The sequence below is a fragment of the Physcomitrium patens genome, chromosome 6 (assembly GCF_059467195.1).
Source record: "Physcomitrium patens ecotype Gransden chromosome 6, ASM5946719v1, whole genome shotgun sequence".
Taxonomy (NCBI): domain Eukaryota; kingdom Viridiplantae; phylum Streptophyta; class Bryopsida; order Funariales; family Funariaceae; genus Physcomitrium; species Physcomitrium patens.
In genome coordinates this window covers 7075050-7094219 of record NC_143415.1, presented here as the reverse complement: position 1 = coordinate 7094219, position 19170 = coordinate 7075050, and the positions used below count along the sequence as shown (strand labels likewise).

The 19170-nt window shown below is 27.6% G+C and overlaps 1 protein-coding gene across 1 annotated transcript; it reads right to left on the bottom strand.

Annotated features, from left to right (window-relative positions):
* Positions 1-15201: 15201 nt before the first annotated feature.
* Positions 15202-18186, bottom strand: LOC112283404 (uncharacterized). Its single transcript, XM_024522028.3, has 2 exons — positions 16354-18186; positions 15202-16216 (listed from the first exon to the last, which is right to left on the bottom strand). Exons 1-2 carry the CDS (start codon positions 17164-17166, stop codon positions 15761-15763), a joined length of 1269 nt encoding a protein of 422 aa, XP_024377796.1. The 5' UTR covers positions 17167-18186; the 3' UTR covers positions 15202-15760.
* Between the last annotated feature and the right edge of the window lie 984 nt (positions 18187-19170).

Below are 19170 nucleotides of genomic sequence, written 5' to 3'. Positions count from 1 at the left end.
ATTCTTCAAGCATGGCATGACTTTCTAGCAATAAGATATTTTGGATACAATAAAACTTTGGAACTAATATCTAGAGATTTTTGGTGGCTCCAAATGTGGAAGGTTATAAAAGACTTTGTTCAATCATGTGACATTTGTTCAAGGTCAAAATCTCTTCATTATCGATCTTATGGACTTCTTCAGCCATTATCTATTTCAGAACAACCATGATTTTTTATTTCTATGGATTTTATTATAGATCTTTCAGTCTCAGGTTTGCATGATTTTATATTTGTGATAATAGATCATTTTATCAAAATGGCACCTTTTGTACTATACACAAAATCTATCACATGTGAAGAAACTACCAATTTTTTTTTTATAATATCTATTGATATCATGGATTATCAAAAGATATTATATTAAATAGAAGGACTCAATTTATATCAAGATTTTAGAAAATCTTTTTTAAGATTTTAAAGATGGATATAAAGCTTTTTTTGGCCTTTTATCCTCAAATTGATAGACAAAAAAAGTGCGTAAATTAAGTTTTGGAATAATACTTAAGATCTATCATCAATTATCAATAAGAAAATTAGAGAATTCTCTTGTTATTGGTAAAGTTTGCTTATAACAATACACAGCATTCTGCCATGCAAAAAACACCATTCTTTGTCAATTATGGTTGTCATCCATGGCTTAATACTTTTTACTTTTTAAAAATTGATAATTTTACAGTAAAAGATTTGACAAATTATTTGTTAGAGTTATATGCAACAATGAAGGTGCAATTAAAGGAAGGTCAAAAATGACAAAAGATCAATGCAGATGTCTATCAAAAGGAACAACCACAATTTAATGTAGGTTACAAGGTATGATTACTTTAGTATAATATCAAGACTACTTGTCCTTATAATAAGTTGGACTATTGTAAGCTTCGACCTTTTCCTATTTGTGAACAAATCAATCTAGTTGCTTATTGATTATATCTATTGGAGTGAATAAAAATCCATCTTATCTTCCACATGTCTCTTCTTGAACCATACAAGACTGTGAATATACCAAGAAGAAGACAAGTCTCACTTTCTCCTATGGAAGTAGATAATAATGAAAAAAATTTGAAGTAGAAAAAATTCCAAACTTAAGGCGACATCAAAATAAGTTAAAACATTTTATCTATTGATACAAATATGATATTAATGAATGCACATAGAACCTAACAAATAACCTTAGAAATGTAGTAGAAAGGATCAAAGCTTTTCATCAATAATACCTATCAAAATGAAGATGAAAGATAGCAAACCTTTGCTATAAAAGAAACACAATTCAAAAAAGATTATATTCTATCTTCTACCTTTCTATTATAGTTTTTATATAATTGTGGTGTTAACAAGATAGAAAATCAACAATTGGTCGATCCAATTTAAGAGCCATCATTTGTTGACTTACTAGATGAGACATTGTAATTATCACAACCTTTAACATGATATAATAGGGATAAAGACCTTCAAGAACGGCATGTTCTTCCTTGAAAAGATCACAAGTTATAATATGTTTGATATTATGACATAAGAAAAGACTCTTGATGTTTGATGTTTTTATTGGAGGTAGATACAACTCCTCATGGTATTACAAATATTTTGTTTGAAGAAAGTTATGAAGGTTTAAACAATGATCAAATCATAAGGTGGTCTTCTCCCCTAGAATGAAACATTACTAATGGTTGAGAGCACCTATTAACTATCTTCAATTGAAACAAAGATCAGAGTATGTAGCAAATATAATTCGTTGCATCTTAAACTTCCTTAATATATGATCACCACTTATAATGGAACTTTTCCATAATAGGGGGAATAATATCATGGATATATATTTACTATAATTATTATTTAAATAATATAAATAGATAGAAATATATAAAAATAGATTAATTTTATAATACCTTCTAGAAGAACTTCCTAGAAGCTTTTTAGATGCTATTTTGACTTTATATATATTTGCAATTGATTGATAGATTAAAAACTTGCTCAATAAGCTATTTATATGCCACATATATTGATAGCTTGTAGAAAAAGATAATTATGTGGCACCCATATAAAAAACTTACCTTGTAAGTCAAGATATGTATCATACAAAGTCAACACATTTTTGGAGGTCCTATAGAACATTGTCACATAGATCTGAGGTAGATAGTATATATAGAGGCAAGAATAAAGTCTTCTTCACTTTTATAAACTCCTTTCTTGCGTTTAGTCCAGATTGAAGAGTCTCTAGTTTCCTTGTCTTTTAGCAATAGCCATTCCAATTTTCTTTTAATATATATACTTCTTTATGACTATTTTTTTATTTTTCTTTTAATATGGATTTCACAAGTTTATACATCTTCTTTGAGTTTAGGCCCTTAAAAAAAGCTTGGTAGTAGTAATTTCAAAACATTTACAAAAAAAAGTAAGACAAAAAGTTTATTTTTTGACAAAGATTATTATTAGAAATATGGCCTTTAAATCAACAAAAAATAATCATATGTTGATAGCATGAAGTAGATATATTTTATGATAGTGAAGTTGCGAAAAAAATCATTACCAAATAATAATATAAAAAGTGGTAGGATATGTCAATAGTTTATATATTGAGATTAGTATTGTAGGTGGTGGTTTTAAATGGTATATGAGGTTGATTTAAAAAAGTACAATCATTGGTAGAAAAAGCTTAAAATCTTAAAATAGGTGGTTGTGGAAGAAGTATGGACATAAAAGTGTGATATTACATGGTTGTATAATTTGGTTTGGAAGTTGAAAGTCAATGATGTAATATTTCTTTTTTTTGACAATGTTGGTATCAAGGTTATTGACAATATGGTGAATATATGAGTGGCTATGTATAGAATGAAACAAAACAATAAAGTAGACTTAGAAGGGTTGAAGACAAGTTGAGAAGACATGGAAAGAAAGAAAAGAGAATGTGAGCACTTAGGCCATGAATTTGAATGTTGAGTTGTTATTTGATGTAGTAAATAGTGAGTCAATTAAGTAGTAGTGGATGGTAGCTGAATGTAGAGACAAATATGGTGTAGAAAAATCAAGATTACATGCCAAAGCAAAGGCTATCAAGATCATAAAATAGAAGAAAAAAATAGAGGCAACATTGCAAGAGAAATAAAAAAGGGAAGATGAATTAAAAGAAGTTCAATAAGAGTTGCAATAAGTAGGCATACAAGTTGAACGGCATAGGTGGAATAAAAAAAAGACATGAATATATTGAGCAATAGTGTAGGTGTATTAGATGCATGTGAAAATATGATGTGAAAGTTGTATTGATAAATATGGTGGAATGCGAGTTGAGGGTTTCTAAATAGAAAGGATGATAGAAATCAATAAGAACAATGGAATTTTGAAGGACTTAGAGAGATTGAAGTTAGGTCTATTAAAAGTGATACTAATATTGATATACAATGCTGAGAATAGAGACAAAGAATTGCCAAATGGGTCATTAAAAATAGCACTACCAAATAGGAATAATCCATTGGAGTAATTGGGATTGTTCACAAGGAATGACAATGACGAAGAAGATGAGGATGTAGATATAGATAAAAAGGATGAAATAGAAGTGTAATACAAAGAAGGTAAATTGAAAATTACAACAACAAGATTCTAATAATTCTAATAGAATCCAAAAAAAACTCCAATTAAATCTTAATAATCTTAATTAATCCTTAATGAAGTTCAAAACAATCTTTAAAGAAATTATAAAAAAATATAAAAAATCATAAATTAATTTTAAAGAAATATAAAAAAAATAATTAAAAAAAATAATTTTAAAGAAATATAAAAAAAATAATTAAAAAAAATAATTTTAAAATATAATATAAAAATATTTCTAAAAAACCAAAAAAAATATTTTAAAATAATAAAATAGAAATTATAAAGAAATACAAATTCTTTTAAAATATTAAAAATAAAAATATTAGATAAATTTTAAATAAATATTTAAAAAATCTTAACATAGCTCTAAATAAATCCTAAAAAAATCTTGATCAAATCCTTATAAATTCTAATGAAACTTTAAAGAAATCCTAAACAAACTCTAAGTAAATACTAACCAATTTTCTATAGCTATTTTAAAATTTCAAAAGTAATTAATTAAACCATTAATTTCAACTAAAATATTTCAAAATTTTAATCTTTAAACAAGCAATAAGCATATAAAGTTTGAAAAAAATAAAACTTATTAATTGGAAGAAGGAGCTCTTAAAACTCTAAGATGTTGACTATCTTTCTTCTTCAATATGAATATTGATCTTTATACATCAATTACTCTTTGTTGAACTACTTAATTACTTTTTAAATTAAAAAATGTGTAGACATCTAAGTCTAAAATGTTTTTCCAAATTTTTGCTTCAATAAAATTGGTAGAATTCTTAAGATCATAGAAAACCTTACTAATTCTAAACTTCAAATATATAAGATCTTAATCTAATAAATCTTTTATATCTTTTAATTTTATTATTTGATTGACTTTAAGAATTACAAAATATAATTAAGATAAGTACAATAATAAATCCATAAAAATTCACTTATAAATTTCCTATAATATCTATAAATTCTTCAAATATATAAACCTCTTGTTAATTTTTAAAATTCAAAATATTTGAATATACCTCTCAGTTTGAAAAGCTCTCAAAAACTTAATATGCATCCAAATCACTTAAAACCAATAATAAAATAACTCTCTTAAAGTTTTTTCCTAAACCCTTGCTTTTTAATTTACAAAAGAATCTCAAAATTACCATAGGTATATGATTTTGTTCCTTAGAGGTTTGATTTTGACTTTGGTTCACAATTGGTCTTTCCTAGGTATCAATTCTTAGTTTTTTAAGATAATTTTTACTACAAACTACTCTTGAATTTGTTTTAAAAATGCTTATATCATTTATTTTTTTAATCTACTTTATTTTGACTTATTTATTGTTGTAAAAATTTAATAGAAGTCTTTTTTTATTAAAAGACAATATTAACATTTAAAAATTTTATTATCTCTTTATATTTTATCTATATTTTTCTATTATATCTATCAATTAGATTCTTCTATAATATAACTCATATTTTTGTCTTTTACCATATTGTTGTATTATAACACAATACTACTATCAAATAACTTTAAAAGTTTCCTATGAAAAAGACAAGATGGTGCTTAAAATAGTTAGTACAATTTTTTCTTTTTTATGGTTAAACTTTAAGAATAGTTCTTTGAATAACTTTAAGAATACTTTTGCATATTTTTTTGTAATAATAGCACAAGTTCAACTAGTCACATGAGGTTTGTAAATAATTGACCTTTATGCATATGTATTAATTAAAAAAATTATGTTGTTTTAATTGAAATAGATGTAGAAAATTATTTAAATTTATTTTATTATAATTAATAGGATTAATTATTTAAGATTAATTTAATAATTAATTATTTAAGATTAATTTAATAATTAATTTTTGATAATTAAATATAAAAATATCTTTTTATAGATAGGATTTGTAAATATAATATTTAATCATAGCCATAGTATTTCTATCTTATAAAATTTTAATATTTAAAAAATTATAAAAAATAATATTTGTATAAATAATAATCTTAATATACTTAGAATTTCTTTAGCTTAGAAGAATATAAAATTTAGCAAGTATTCAATATTTTTATTCAAATATTTGTAAGCAAGTACTATAATACATAATGAAGAATAAAACTCATTAGTATAATTCTTAGGATCTTTAAATAAAGTAGAATTTCAAACACTAAGCAAAAGAAATTTAAATAATAATATTTATATTAAGAAAGATTATAATCTTTATAGCCAAATATTTATAGCCAAATATTTATTTAATACTAGAATCTTTATAATATCTTATATGTATAATTTTATTTAAAGTATAATGCTTTAAAAATATATTTTTTAAAATTTTCTTAGATACATTATTATTTGCACATATTCCAAAAATTTGAGTAAGTATTATTTTCTTTGTCTTTGCATAATTTCTTATGAATTTCTATAAAATAAATATATTTTGTATATTAATTTGGAAGGTTAATTTTTTATTTTTAAATATTAGGACTTTTTTTTATAGAGCTACAAAATAATTAATAAAATATAACAAGCATCTAATCATTTCTTAATTTTATTAATAGCTTCTAAATTAGTTTTTAATAAAATTAAATAGAGAAATATATGCATGATTATGCCTTTCATAAATATACTTATAAAATTATTTTATATCACTTATTATAAAAAATAATTTAATATTAATATAATTATAAAATATTTGGTAAAAAAGAGATTATAGAAAACTATCAATTAATTTGTAATTAATCATTTCTTTTATGCTATCATAAATAATTATTACCATCTTTAAGAGTCTATTATGAAAATTATTTTATATATAATTTTTTTATATACATCATTTTTTATGCATAAAATATCTAACTTAAGGTGTTTATAAGATCAAAAAATCAAGAAATTTGTTACTATTACAATTTGATGATATTATGTTTGAAGATGAGGAATTTTTGCTAATATAAAATTATCATAAGAAAACAGATTTCTTAATTTTTGTTGATATTTGTCTAATAATAAGAATTCCCATGATAGACTTTGCTCACAAGTTTCTTAGCAATCTTTGTAGGAGGTTTTAAAGAGAAGTGGAGATTATAGATTGATGTAGGTTCAATTTAGAGCTTGTTCAATACAAGTGCTAGGGTTAGAAATAGGATTTTTTTCACATTTTATATTATTACTATTGTATCCCACAATAGATATTTTTTTGTAATAAAATCAGATTCTTTGAGTATTTTTTAATAGACATAGCTTCAATCCTAAAACAAAAAACTTAATGTAAAATTAAATGTAAAATTATGACATTATTGTTGAAAAAAATAGTTGTAGCTTTTTGATATCTAGCTTGAATATAAGCAAGGGCGATAATATATTATACTAGACAGCTTATCATGAAGATATGATTTGAAGGATAAATCGAGAGACAAGGCAAAAATCACTACCATTAATAGTGCCATTTTAAATCTATCCAAACAGATAGAATGAAAAAAATCTATGCATCAAGATGCTTATTTCAAGATGATTAGGGATTGGCTGAAGGTGGGCCATATATAATATGAGGATTACACTCTTATTAATGGCTTACTTTATTTCAAGAAACAAATTTATGTACGTGACAATGCTAAAATCTGGACATGCATACTTCAAGAAAGACATGACATTCCAATATCTGGATATTTGAGATAAGAGAAGATTCTAAAACGGATCTCAACGACTTGATTTTAGGTAAGTTTGGATTATGATGTTCCAGCCTTTGTATGCTTTTGTGAGTCATTTTAATGTAATTATAGGTCATTTACTATTGTTCTTTAATACGAATCAGCATCTAATTAAGCTAGCAACTCTTCTTGTTCCATCAACATCAAGAACTCAATAATAAAAAAATTTATATGACTTATAACTACCTTATAAGAGGCACAATATTACCTCTTTATTCCACAAAATCAATAGAAGTAGTATGTGGATAACTATTGGTAATACAAGACTTTCTAGGAAGGTGATTAAGTATTACTCTCCAACGCCAACTTGCCACTTGCTACATCAATCCAAATCCATAAACTACCACTTCCATAGCTTCGACCTTTTTACATTTTTGTAGTGATTTTTTATGTTGCATACCACCTTGAGCTTTTGCCTTATACTTGGGTCTATCCAATCTTTTATGTTTTGCAACTATAGAAATTTCATACAAAGTCAAAGTGCTTTTTGGATCAACAGCAACCACCACCACTACTAATTGTAGCTGATGACCAACAAAAATATGAAGTTATCAATATTTTCGAGCATTGCTACCTTAGCCATGGCAGAGGATGTCCACAACTTCAGTATAAAGTTCTTTGGAAAAGTTATTCCATTCATGATGCAATATGAGAACCTGCACAAAATCTCATCCATTGCCAAGAGACAATTTGAAGATACCATTGGGAGCAAAATAAGGACCTTCCACATTAGTAGAGGGAGATTAATTATAACAAGATATGGATAAGATAATTGTATAGATAGTTGAAACCATAGAAGTTTATAGAATTTGGAGTTAGGTTAATGGATAAAATAGGATCTACTATGGAATAGTCTAAAAAGAATTTAGGATAGTTATTTAAATAGGGCCTACCATAGAACCTTCTAGAAAAGGCTTAGGACAATTATCTAGGTAGAATCCACTATCTAAAAACATTCTAGAAGGTCCAAGAGGGTAGGACAAGATATAAATAAGCCTGATTAAATACTCTTACATCAAATGTATTGTTTTTTTTATTAAATAATGCAATCTTCATTATTCATCATTTCTTTTATAATAAAGATTTGTTGATTTTTTTTCTTAATTTTAATAGATATTATTGATGGATTTTTTTGACCTTCTTTGCTATATTTATAAGATTCTTTATTAACTTCCATGTATGTTCACTAATATTATATTTGTGCCAATGAAGAAGATCTTTCAATCTAAATTGGAGCTACTTTGAATCTGTGACTTCTTCTACCACAAACTTTTGATTTATATTTACTTCTATAGGAGGTTGTAGCATTTATCTTCTTTTCAAGATATTCACTATTTTATATGGTTTAAAAAGAGACATATAAAATATGACATAGATCTTCATAAACTCTAGTAGATATAATCAATAAGAAATTAGATTGATTTGTTCACATACAGGAAATAATCAAAGTCTATAGTAATCCAACTTATTATAAAGATAAATATTCTTAATATTATGATAAAGTAACTATATTTTATTGTCAATATAGAATTGAGGTTGTTATTTTCAATAGACATGTGCATTGATCTTTTGTCATTCTTAAGCATCTTTGAGTTCAACCTTTATTGTTATATGTAGTATAAATAAACAATTTATCAAATCTTCTACCATAGGATTATTAATTTTGACAAGTTAAAAGTATCAAGTTGTGGTTGCTAATCATAATTAGTAAATAAAGGTATTTATTGAATAGAAGAATATACCATGTTATTATAAGAAAATTTTACCAATGACAGAAAAGTTGTTCAATTATTTTATTGATAGTTGATGGTATATTTCAAATACTACTTCAAAATTTTATTTACATGCTCTATTTGTCCATCAGTTTGAGAATAGAAAGCCAAAGTTAGTTTTATATCTATCTTAAGAATTTTGAAAAGAATTTTCTAAAATCTTAATATAAATTGAATTTTTCTATTTAATATAATATCTTTAAATAATTTATAATAGCAATAGATATTTTTTAAAAAAATCTTAGATATTTTTTTACCTGTGAAAGATTTTTTACATGATATAAAATATGCCATCTTAGTGAATTAATCTACTATCATAAATATAGAGTTATAAAAAATTGAGAACAAAAGATTTATAATGAAATCTTTAGATATTAGTTCTAAAGTCTTGTTATATCTAAAATGTCATGTTTTTAAAAAGTCATAACAAGCATAAAGAATATGTAATTAGGCTTTGCCTTTTAGAAGATATAAGTGTCCTTCAAAATAGATTAGATTATTTTTAAATTTAAACCTTAAAGTATCATGAAACTTAAAAGAATTATTTTTAATATCATGAATAGAGGATCAAAAGACATGCTTGATTAAACTTGCTTAAAAAGATTGAATCAACAATCAATGTTGATTTTATTGCTCAAGGATGAAAACACTTTGGCTTCAAAATAATCATTTTTCATTGATTAAAACCTATATATCTTTCTTTTAGTACAAAATAAAAATATCTCTAAAGGACATCCGACAAAATTTGTTGTTTTTTTTAATCAATAAGTGATCTTGAAATCAAATCTTAATAAAAACATACTTCAACAAGCTTGGCAATGATTCAAAATATGTCTTGCTATAAAATACTGAAGGTTCTTATAATTTATATATATAATAACGAGATAAGAAGTACCTTCTAGATAATGATGCCAATTTTGAAATGAATCTACAATTACAAAAGGTCTTTGTTGTGGATCTTGTAGTTGATTTTGGCCATTGAAATTTTTTTATAATATAAAATTATTAATAGAAGTTTTTTATTTTCTCTCATTTATAGCAATATTGCATCCAAGGCAAAATCCAATGTATGAGTTTCTATAAAGAATGCCTTTGAAAAATCAACACATAAAAAGATTGATGCTAATATAAAAGTTATCTTCAAATCTTTAAAAAATATTTCAGCTTTTTTATTGCATTTAAGTTTGTCTTTATATATTAGACATGTAAATAGAGCTATAATTTTAAAAAAAAATTAAAAATTAAAAAAATAATAATAATTAAAAAATCTGAAAAAATATTAGATATCTTTTATTATTTTTGCAGGGATACAATGATGAATTATTGACTTAGCTTGTAAGGTGGCATTGGATGATCATGATAGGTAGCTTAACTGTGACAAAAAAGGTCCTAAAATATGGGTTGTGACATGGGATTTTGGTTATAGCTAGGATGCAATACAATAAAGGAGGGTAGCTATAGCAGTAGTAAAAAAATAGGAAGGATTGTAGTAGAAGGCCAATCCACAATGTAATCTGTATTATTATGCTACATTGAGCTCGTCAAGCGTCATGAAGATGTGCAAAGAAGAGATGCATTGCAACTATAGTTGGTAGCTAGCGGCAACCAATAGCAGCTCATGACATTGTCATGTGGCTCAAAGCGTCAAGCCATGGCCTTAGGTGAATCACAATGATTGGGCTGCATAGTTACAAGATTCTATGATTAAGGATTTTTATGATCAGAGGGCCATGGTGATAAGGATCCACTATCATAGATCCATTGCATAGTTATAGTTACAAAATCAATATTAATTTTTTTTATAAATAAAAAAAAGAAAAAAAAGAAAAAATAAACAAAAAATATATTATTCAGAACTCTTAAGTATTAAATTTGGAAGCTCACTTCAAGTTCATATAGAATCCAAATTTTGATTATTTTTTAATCAATTTATGAAAAAGAAGCTCAAAGAATCTATTGGCATATTTAATTTTTAGAGTGGAGATCATTTGGAGCATTGAAGTAGCATTAATAAAATCCTAATTTCTTTCTAAGTAAATTTTTGATTTTCTCTCACTTATCTACATTTCACTTTATTATAATTTTCTTTTATTGTTATATGTTTTGTAAACTGTGACCATCAACAACAAATGGATGTTAGTTACTCTAGTTTACTTTTGATATTTGCTTACATATTATTGGAAATGAGGATCTAGTGTGGATTTATAGATTTTTTTTTTGATACCTTCTTCTAGTTGCGAGTATTATTCTCAAAGATTTTTTGTCATTATTCTATTTTGTATTTGTACTAGTTTGTGTTAATAAGTATATTGTAAGAATGAGATCAGGTTGCTAGCGAGTGAGATTCTTCTATTCATAGATATATTAGATTTGTAATAATCTAGAGGTGATTGCCAATAAACTACAAAGCTTGGTAGTTTTATAGGTGCATATTATTTTTTAGCCTTTAGATAGTTACAAGTATCTAAGTAGTCCCTTTTATGGTACATACTAGGAATTGATATTATTGATTTTTTTCACCATACTACTTGGATAGTAACCACATCAAAGACTTTGGGCTAGGGATGGATACTAATTAAGCTTTTCAACTTGTTTTAGCATTAGATACCACTCGGAGGCTTTAGGTCATGGAGATAGACATATTTTATGATATAGTAGATAATCCTTGCAACATGGTGAATGATAGATTCTTAGAAAGGACTAAAGACATTTCTTTGAGAGATTGGAGATTTAGATTTCAAACATGAATAAAGGAAAAGCATCAAAAGTCTCTTACTTTCAATGCTCGGTATGCCTTTTAGCTTTTATGACAATATATGGAGCATGAGGTATTCCAAATTTATGGAAAATGGAGTGAAGAACACTAACTTGAATTGCATAAATAGAGCATTATTGAAATGCATGAATAGAGCTTATTTCAGCTTCTAAAGAGAGTGCTATCTCAACTTTAAACCTACAGTGAAGGAAAAAGATCCAATCCAAAGAGAAGTTGATACATCTTTGGAAGATACCAAAGGAAAAATAATAGCTATTTTCTTAACTAGTACTCCAATTATTTTGTTGTACTTAAGAAATAAATAGAGCTTTATTTGCAATAGAAGAGCTACAATTATTTAGATAATTATTGGAATAAATATGTATATTTATGAAACAAATTTTATAATATTTTGTAAGTGATTAGCTATTTTTTTAATAAAAATTAATCTAATTGGTAAATTAGTTTAATTAGAGCTATAAAATTTAAATAATAAAGGATAATATATTAATTATTAAAAAAATATATACTTTTTAAAATAGTATTATCTTTAAATCAAAAAATATGTAAATAGTATAATAGATAATTTATTATACTCACTTATTTTTATTTTTAAGATTAGTGCATCGTATTTAGTTTTTGCTTGTCTTTCTTGAATCACCATTGACTTCCATGACTTCAACTCTCATAGAATATAGTCGAATTCTAGTTATATTCTCTATAAAAAAATATAATAAGATATACAAAAAGATTGTATATAAATTATATTTAATGATCTTAATAAATATTTATTTTTTTGTGTAAAAAAATATTTTTTCTCTTAAAATGTAATTTATTTATTAAAAATAATTAAAAGTACTTCATCTATAATTGAAGCATTGTATCTTCAAATTCTTTTTAAAATATTTTATTTTAATAATTATTGCAATAGAATTTTTATTTGAAATTTTGATACTTTTTTACATAAATTTTGTCTTTAAAGATTTGATATTAAATATTTCTTCTTAAAAATCATATAAAAGAATATGATCCAAATAATGGTTTTTTTATGATGGTGTTGTTTATATTTTAAAGCTATATTAAGAAATTAATTTGACTAAATACAAAAGATACACTTCTTATTCATAACAAACTTCTCATATAATTGTTGATAGCTCCTTGTACACCAAAAGTGTAAATATATTTTCACATTTTTACAAAAAATTGATTCTATTATGTTGCATAAGATATAAGGATAAAAAATTAAATTATATAAATATATATTATTATTATAAAATTCTATTATTGCCAAAAATAAAATTTAATAATTATCAAAGTTTTAGAAATAAATATTATAAAAGTTCTAATTTCTCTTTGTTAGTTTCAAAATACTTACATAAATTTTTAAGCAATTTTTTTTGTATTATTTTTATTTTATTTTTAAAATTTTAAAATTTTTAAAATTTTTAAAATAGCTTGTATAAAAAATTATTAATAGTGATATAATTAACTTTTCACAGGTTTTGATGGAATCAATTTCAAATATTCAATAGAAAATTTAGTGATATTTAAATTCTTGGTTTTTTCTCTTATATTTTAATATTTTCTTTCATGTGGCAATAATCTACACAATAATCTATGCAATCATATACTTTTTTTTTAGAAACATTATTTGTATGCATCAATTCTTGTGCCTTGCAAATATTTGAGGATTTTGCTTCTTGTTTCTTTCTAGTTTCATTAAATATATATATTATTGCATATCTATAGTTTTGTTTATATTATTGCCTAACTGTAGTTTTGTCTTTTCTTTTTTAATAAGAAATCTCAAATATTTTTTTGCCTCTAATAATACTTATCTTAAACAAATATTTTTTTAGAATAGATAAACTATCTATTCTATATTATGCTTCCTTAAGATATTGCCATTAATTTCATCTTCTATCTTTATTATTTAAACACATCATTTTTTAACTTATAAAATACATCCTTATATTATGTATTACAAATAATATTTTATATTAATACTTAATTATTTAATGATACTATTTGAAAAATATATTTTTTAAAAGAAATTTATATATTAGGCATTTAAATGATTTACCAATATAATTTATGAACTTTCTGAATTGTTCATGAATTAACATGATCTTTTCGAATATTCTAAATTTTATTTTTAAAATATATTATTAAAATATTTTTATTTTTTAAAATTTTTAATTCATCATAAAATAAATAATATTTTACTTGTAAATCATCTATGTAGAACTAATTACTACATTGAACTTCTAAGAATATTTAATATGTATTTGCATATATATATATATATATATATATATATATATAATTTTAAATATTTTGTATGCATAAATTTCATATATATAGAATTATTTATAAATTTATTATATTCAAAAAATTATTATTATTTTAAGTTTTTATTTATTTTGATTTTTGATTTTTTTTCAATACAAAAGAATAGATTTAAAAATATAAATATATCAAATATCAAAATATAAAATAATAATTTTTAAATTATGTATATATATATATATATATATATATATATATTTATACATAAGGATATATTTATATATGATATGTTTTCTTTTTATTCACAATTTGGAGGTTGATGAATCTAGTCTTGATAATATACTATCCTTCATACTTTTATAATAAAATTTATCTACCCAATTGCAAATAAACATGTATAAACCCTTTATTATAATTTTTTGTGTTGTATAGAGTTGTTTGTATAACATTTAATTAGTTGTAGCTAAGAAGGACAACCTATTACAACTTGTGTTTGTTGATATACAATTTGCACTGGTACTTCTTACAAATCACTTTGTAATTTTTTATTTTCTTGAAACTTGTGGTTAAAATGTTGTGCCACCTCTCAAATACTTTAAGAAGTTTTTTGATTGCAAAACTATAATTTCTACTTTAAAATTTTGATACTTAAAGATATTTCAATATTTTTATTGATAATTTTATTGGTCAATTTTATTTTTATTTTTTTCATTTTTTTATAAGTATTAAAAAATTAATATTTGAATAATCAAAATGAATTTTTTATCATGTATAATTTAATACTAAAGAAATGCATAGAATTGCATGTATATAATTACAATTATAAATTGATGTAAAAAAATTAATGTATAATATTTTTCTCATGTATATATAGTATACAACAAAGATAAGCCTTGTGCAAGGATCTATTCAACATAGTTGATACTTCACAACTATGATTTGTACCACCAACTTTTTGCATAATCTTAGGTGCAACATGCCATCTTATAGTTTATGAAAATAGTAGTACTTTTTAGTACTAATATACATATTGAGAAAATAGTTGAAAACAATAGTACTTAAAAATATCACCAATAATAATAATAATTTGTATGAATGCAGATTTGTGTATGTTATATTTTAAAATTAAAATAAATATTACAACTCAATAGAATTACATACAAAATCACAACCTCTGAGCGGGATGAGCATAATGCAAAAAGTAAAATGAAAATTCTCATGAGAACCAGTGAACGTGAAACACCCACAGAGCAAAGCCACTAATAACTGAAGGTCGTCTTTCAATGAGTTGAATGGCATTCACCTGCATTTTGATCTGGATTGCAGCCAAGGACTGTTGGGTAGTGTCTCTGAATTGTAAAGTGTATCGTCTCAGTTGAACACGAACCCAAGAGCTTCGTGATGTTGTCTGAATTTCGACAAGAGTAGAAAATGACGACGAAGAAGGAGGTTGAATTAGGGGATCCCCATTATAGGACCGGCGAGGTCGAGCAAAGCATTTCGGGCGTTTGGATGAAATTTTCGAACAAAAAGGAAGCATTTCGAAGTCGGTTGCCCATCGTATGTGCAATTGTGCCCTTCTCGAAATCATTGGATCAACTTCGCATCTGTGTCCACGCTTTCGTACAGCTTCGGATGCGACGACTTACCATGGAACTGGAAGAATGTGAGTGTCCGATACGCAATCGCTTGCCAATGTGGGAAGGCAATGCTCGTCGATGTAGCAAACCGAGCGAATCTTGCAAAAGTATTTCTCAAATTTCATGTATTCTTTTGAATTTGCAACTGCTACGAGAGCCAGATGCCGATTAATCTGAAACCATTGACTCCCCTTCCGGAAGTTTTTGGGCGTGATCTCAGGTGCCATATGTTTGTAATCTTCTCGGTACAAACGCCCGTGACCAAGTCGCCCTGAATCTACATACGATTCAACAAAGCTTTCGTGCGAGTGGTTGAAGTATTTGTATGCATCGGGGAAGTTGAAAACCGGGATGCACGATTCGGAGAGAAGAACGAACCACTTGTTTGTCTGTTCGAGCAGCGCATTGCCAAGAAGCCGCCTCTCAGCCTCGTAAACCGACAGCTTACCCCATTCTACAATCTATCGATCAAATGAAACAAGAATTAGTAATCATCTTACTCCAAAATTTGCAACCAACAGTTTCAGCCACGTTAAACATGAATTTGCTCCGTAATTCTGACGTGTCCAAAACATCTAAAAGTGAGAGGATTTTGCACCTTGCTAGGAATGAAGCGTTGAAAGAAAGGGGAGCCCGTGGCTGTGGTTGGCACGTAGTCAGGATGAGCATGAATGTAAATGCTGTACATATTCTCGTGACCACGAAAGTATCTTTCCCAAAGAGAGGCAAAGGGCAGCGGCCCTCTTGTCATGAACATGTACGCAATCAATGTTACAGAAGCTTCTTGTAGTGGCTGAAAGGACGATGCTTTCTTCAAGAGATCCTTGTCGCTCATGGTGTGCCATGTTTCTGACCTGTTCTGGAAATAAATCATTGAAGTTGGAGTCTCCATAAACCCAGGGCTCTTCTCGGATCCAAGGCTTGGAGCAGGGATTGGGTCGTGGAAAGTCACATTGTCATCCACGCGAAAGAAATCATCCGTGCTAGCGTTTAGGTGCGCAGAAGGAGATTCAACAGAAGAGGTATTTGAGCCTGAATTGTTCAAGAAAGCCGTAGGAGTAACATTTGCCGATGTAAGAGACGGCGGGATATCTGTAAATGAGAACATAGTTGATTCCTCCGAGCTCAGGTAGCCCATGTGAAGAGCAGACAAGTAGGCTACAAACATTCCATCCAATAGAAGACCAATAACTGCTAGTTGGTGAATTTGCTTGTAAGGACAGATGCGGTGGTAGAGACCTTCCCTTGATGCAACTGATGCATACGGGTTTTGAACATGGTTGTTACTTGCAATGAGACTTTCCCGCTCAACTTCGAACGTCTGCATCACGTCCTTGGGTATTATTGCCACTATCAGATCCAACGCTTCATCCGCTGTCTGAGAAAGGAGAGGTGCTCCGCTTTCCCTCATTGTCAGCCAATCCCCCAGTCTTTCAAGCTTCACCTCTGAAATCGACGTCCCTTCTCTATGAACATCTTATGTTGAAGCACAAAACAAGGTGACCACCAGGTAATCTGTTCAACATAGCTCAGTTTCAAATTGTAATAGCTCCTCTCCTTGATAGTTTCCATGGCTGTTCACTCATACAAAACGTCGAAAACACTCACATGAAAATCATTCCAGAATCGCATGATCTCTCCTTTGGACAACCTCAATTCCAGCAAAAGCCTGCTGAAACATCAAGCAGGTGACGGGCGCCGTCAGGACAGGCGTCATCTCCAAAAATAATAAATGAAAAAATGAATTCGCCGCGGGGTCGATTCGTTGACATGGCACGAAGAATAGAAGGCTTGGGACAGGGGAGATTACTGAAAGTACTTCACAAGGTCATTGCAACTTGCCATCGAGGATCATATTCCACCACAAAAGTAGGAAATATCATCTACCTACTCCTGCACCGAAACTTTGACGATCACGAAACAACCCTGAGCTCATAATTAGACAACGGGTCTCACTCTACCCTGAGAGACACTACTCCCGCAGCGATTTCAAATCTCGTTGGACATAACCAATTTCGCAATCAACACACCACGTTCTGAAAAAACTAGACTCAGGACGACGAGAAACCTCTGTAACCAGGGCGAGTCCTACTAGAGCCGTCCAACAGAGCCACTGTGTATACGAAAGTTTCGGTTCACAACGCAAAGTCAACCTAGCTCCAGTGATCTCGATTGAATTGTCACACGCTCAAACTCAAGCTTGAAAGTGCTCCGGAAGTGCGGATAACAACAGCAACACCCGCCACACTCGCATGAGTGACAACTGTGGCTCCGCCGCCCAGGGCCCCGTCATGACAATTCATCCCTCCGCTGCGTCGTCGACGAGAGAGAGCCTACAATCAAACTAACAAACACGACGATGACAACGACGACGACCTGGACCGACCGCACACATGACGACGGAGTTTTAATTTGGCCACGAGAGGGAAGAGGGGACCCTACAAATAGCCTTTCCACCCGCTCCCACTGGTCGAACCAACCGGGGAGTGCCATCGGGCGGCCACCTCAGCCCTTTTCAGCCTCCCTCGTGGCTGCTTCGTCATTCCATGTAAATATATTTTATTATATATATATATATATATATATATATATCAGCACTACATGCAGGCCATAGAATCTAGAAAAAATATTTTTATTTTTTAATATCAAAACCATTTCTATTTTTACATGTCTAACTAATAGCACAACATGCAAAGAGTGTATATATATAGAGAGAGATAAACTAACAGCACAACATGCAAAGAGTGTATATATATAGAGAGAGATAAACTAACAGCACAACATGCAAAGAGTGTATATATATAGAGAGAGATAAACTAACAGCACAACATGCAAAGAGTGTATATATATAGAGAGAGATAAACTAACAGCACAACATGCAAAGAGTGTATATATATAGAGAGAGATAAACTAACAGCACAACATGCAAAGAGTGTATATATATAGAGAGAGATAAACTAACAGCACAACATGCAAAGAGTGTATATATATAGAGAGAGATAAACTAACAGCACAACATGCAAAGAGTGTATATATATAGAGAGAGATAAACTAACAGCACAACATGCAAAGAGTGTATATATATAGAGAGAGATAAACTAACAGCACAACATGCAAAGAGTGTATATATATAGAGAGAGATAAACTAACAGCACAACATGCAAAGAGTGTATATATATAGAGAGAGATAAACTAACAGCACAACATGCAAAGAGTGTATATATATAGAGAGAGATAAACTAACAGCACAACATGCAAAGAGTGTATATATATAGAGAGAGATAAACTAACAGCACAACATGCAAAGAGTGTATATATATAGAGAGAGATAAACTAACAGCACAACATGCAAAGAGTGTATATATATAGAGAGAGATAAACTAACAGCACAACATGCAAAGAGTGTATATATATA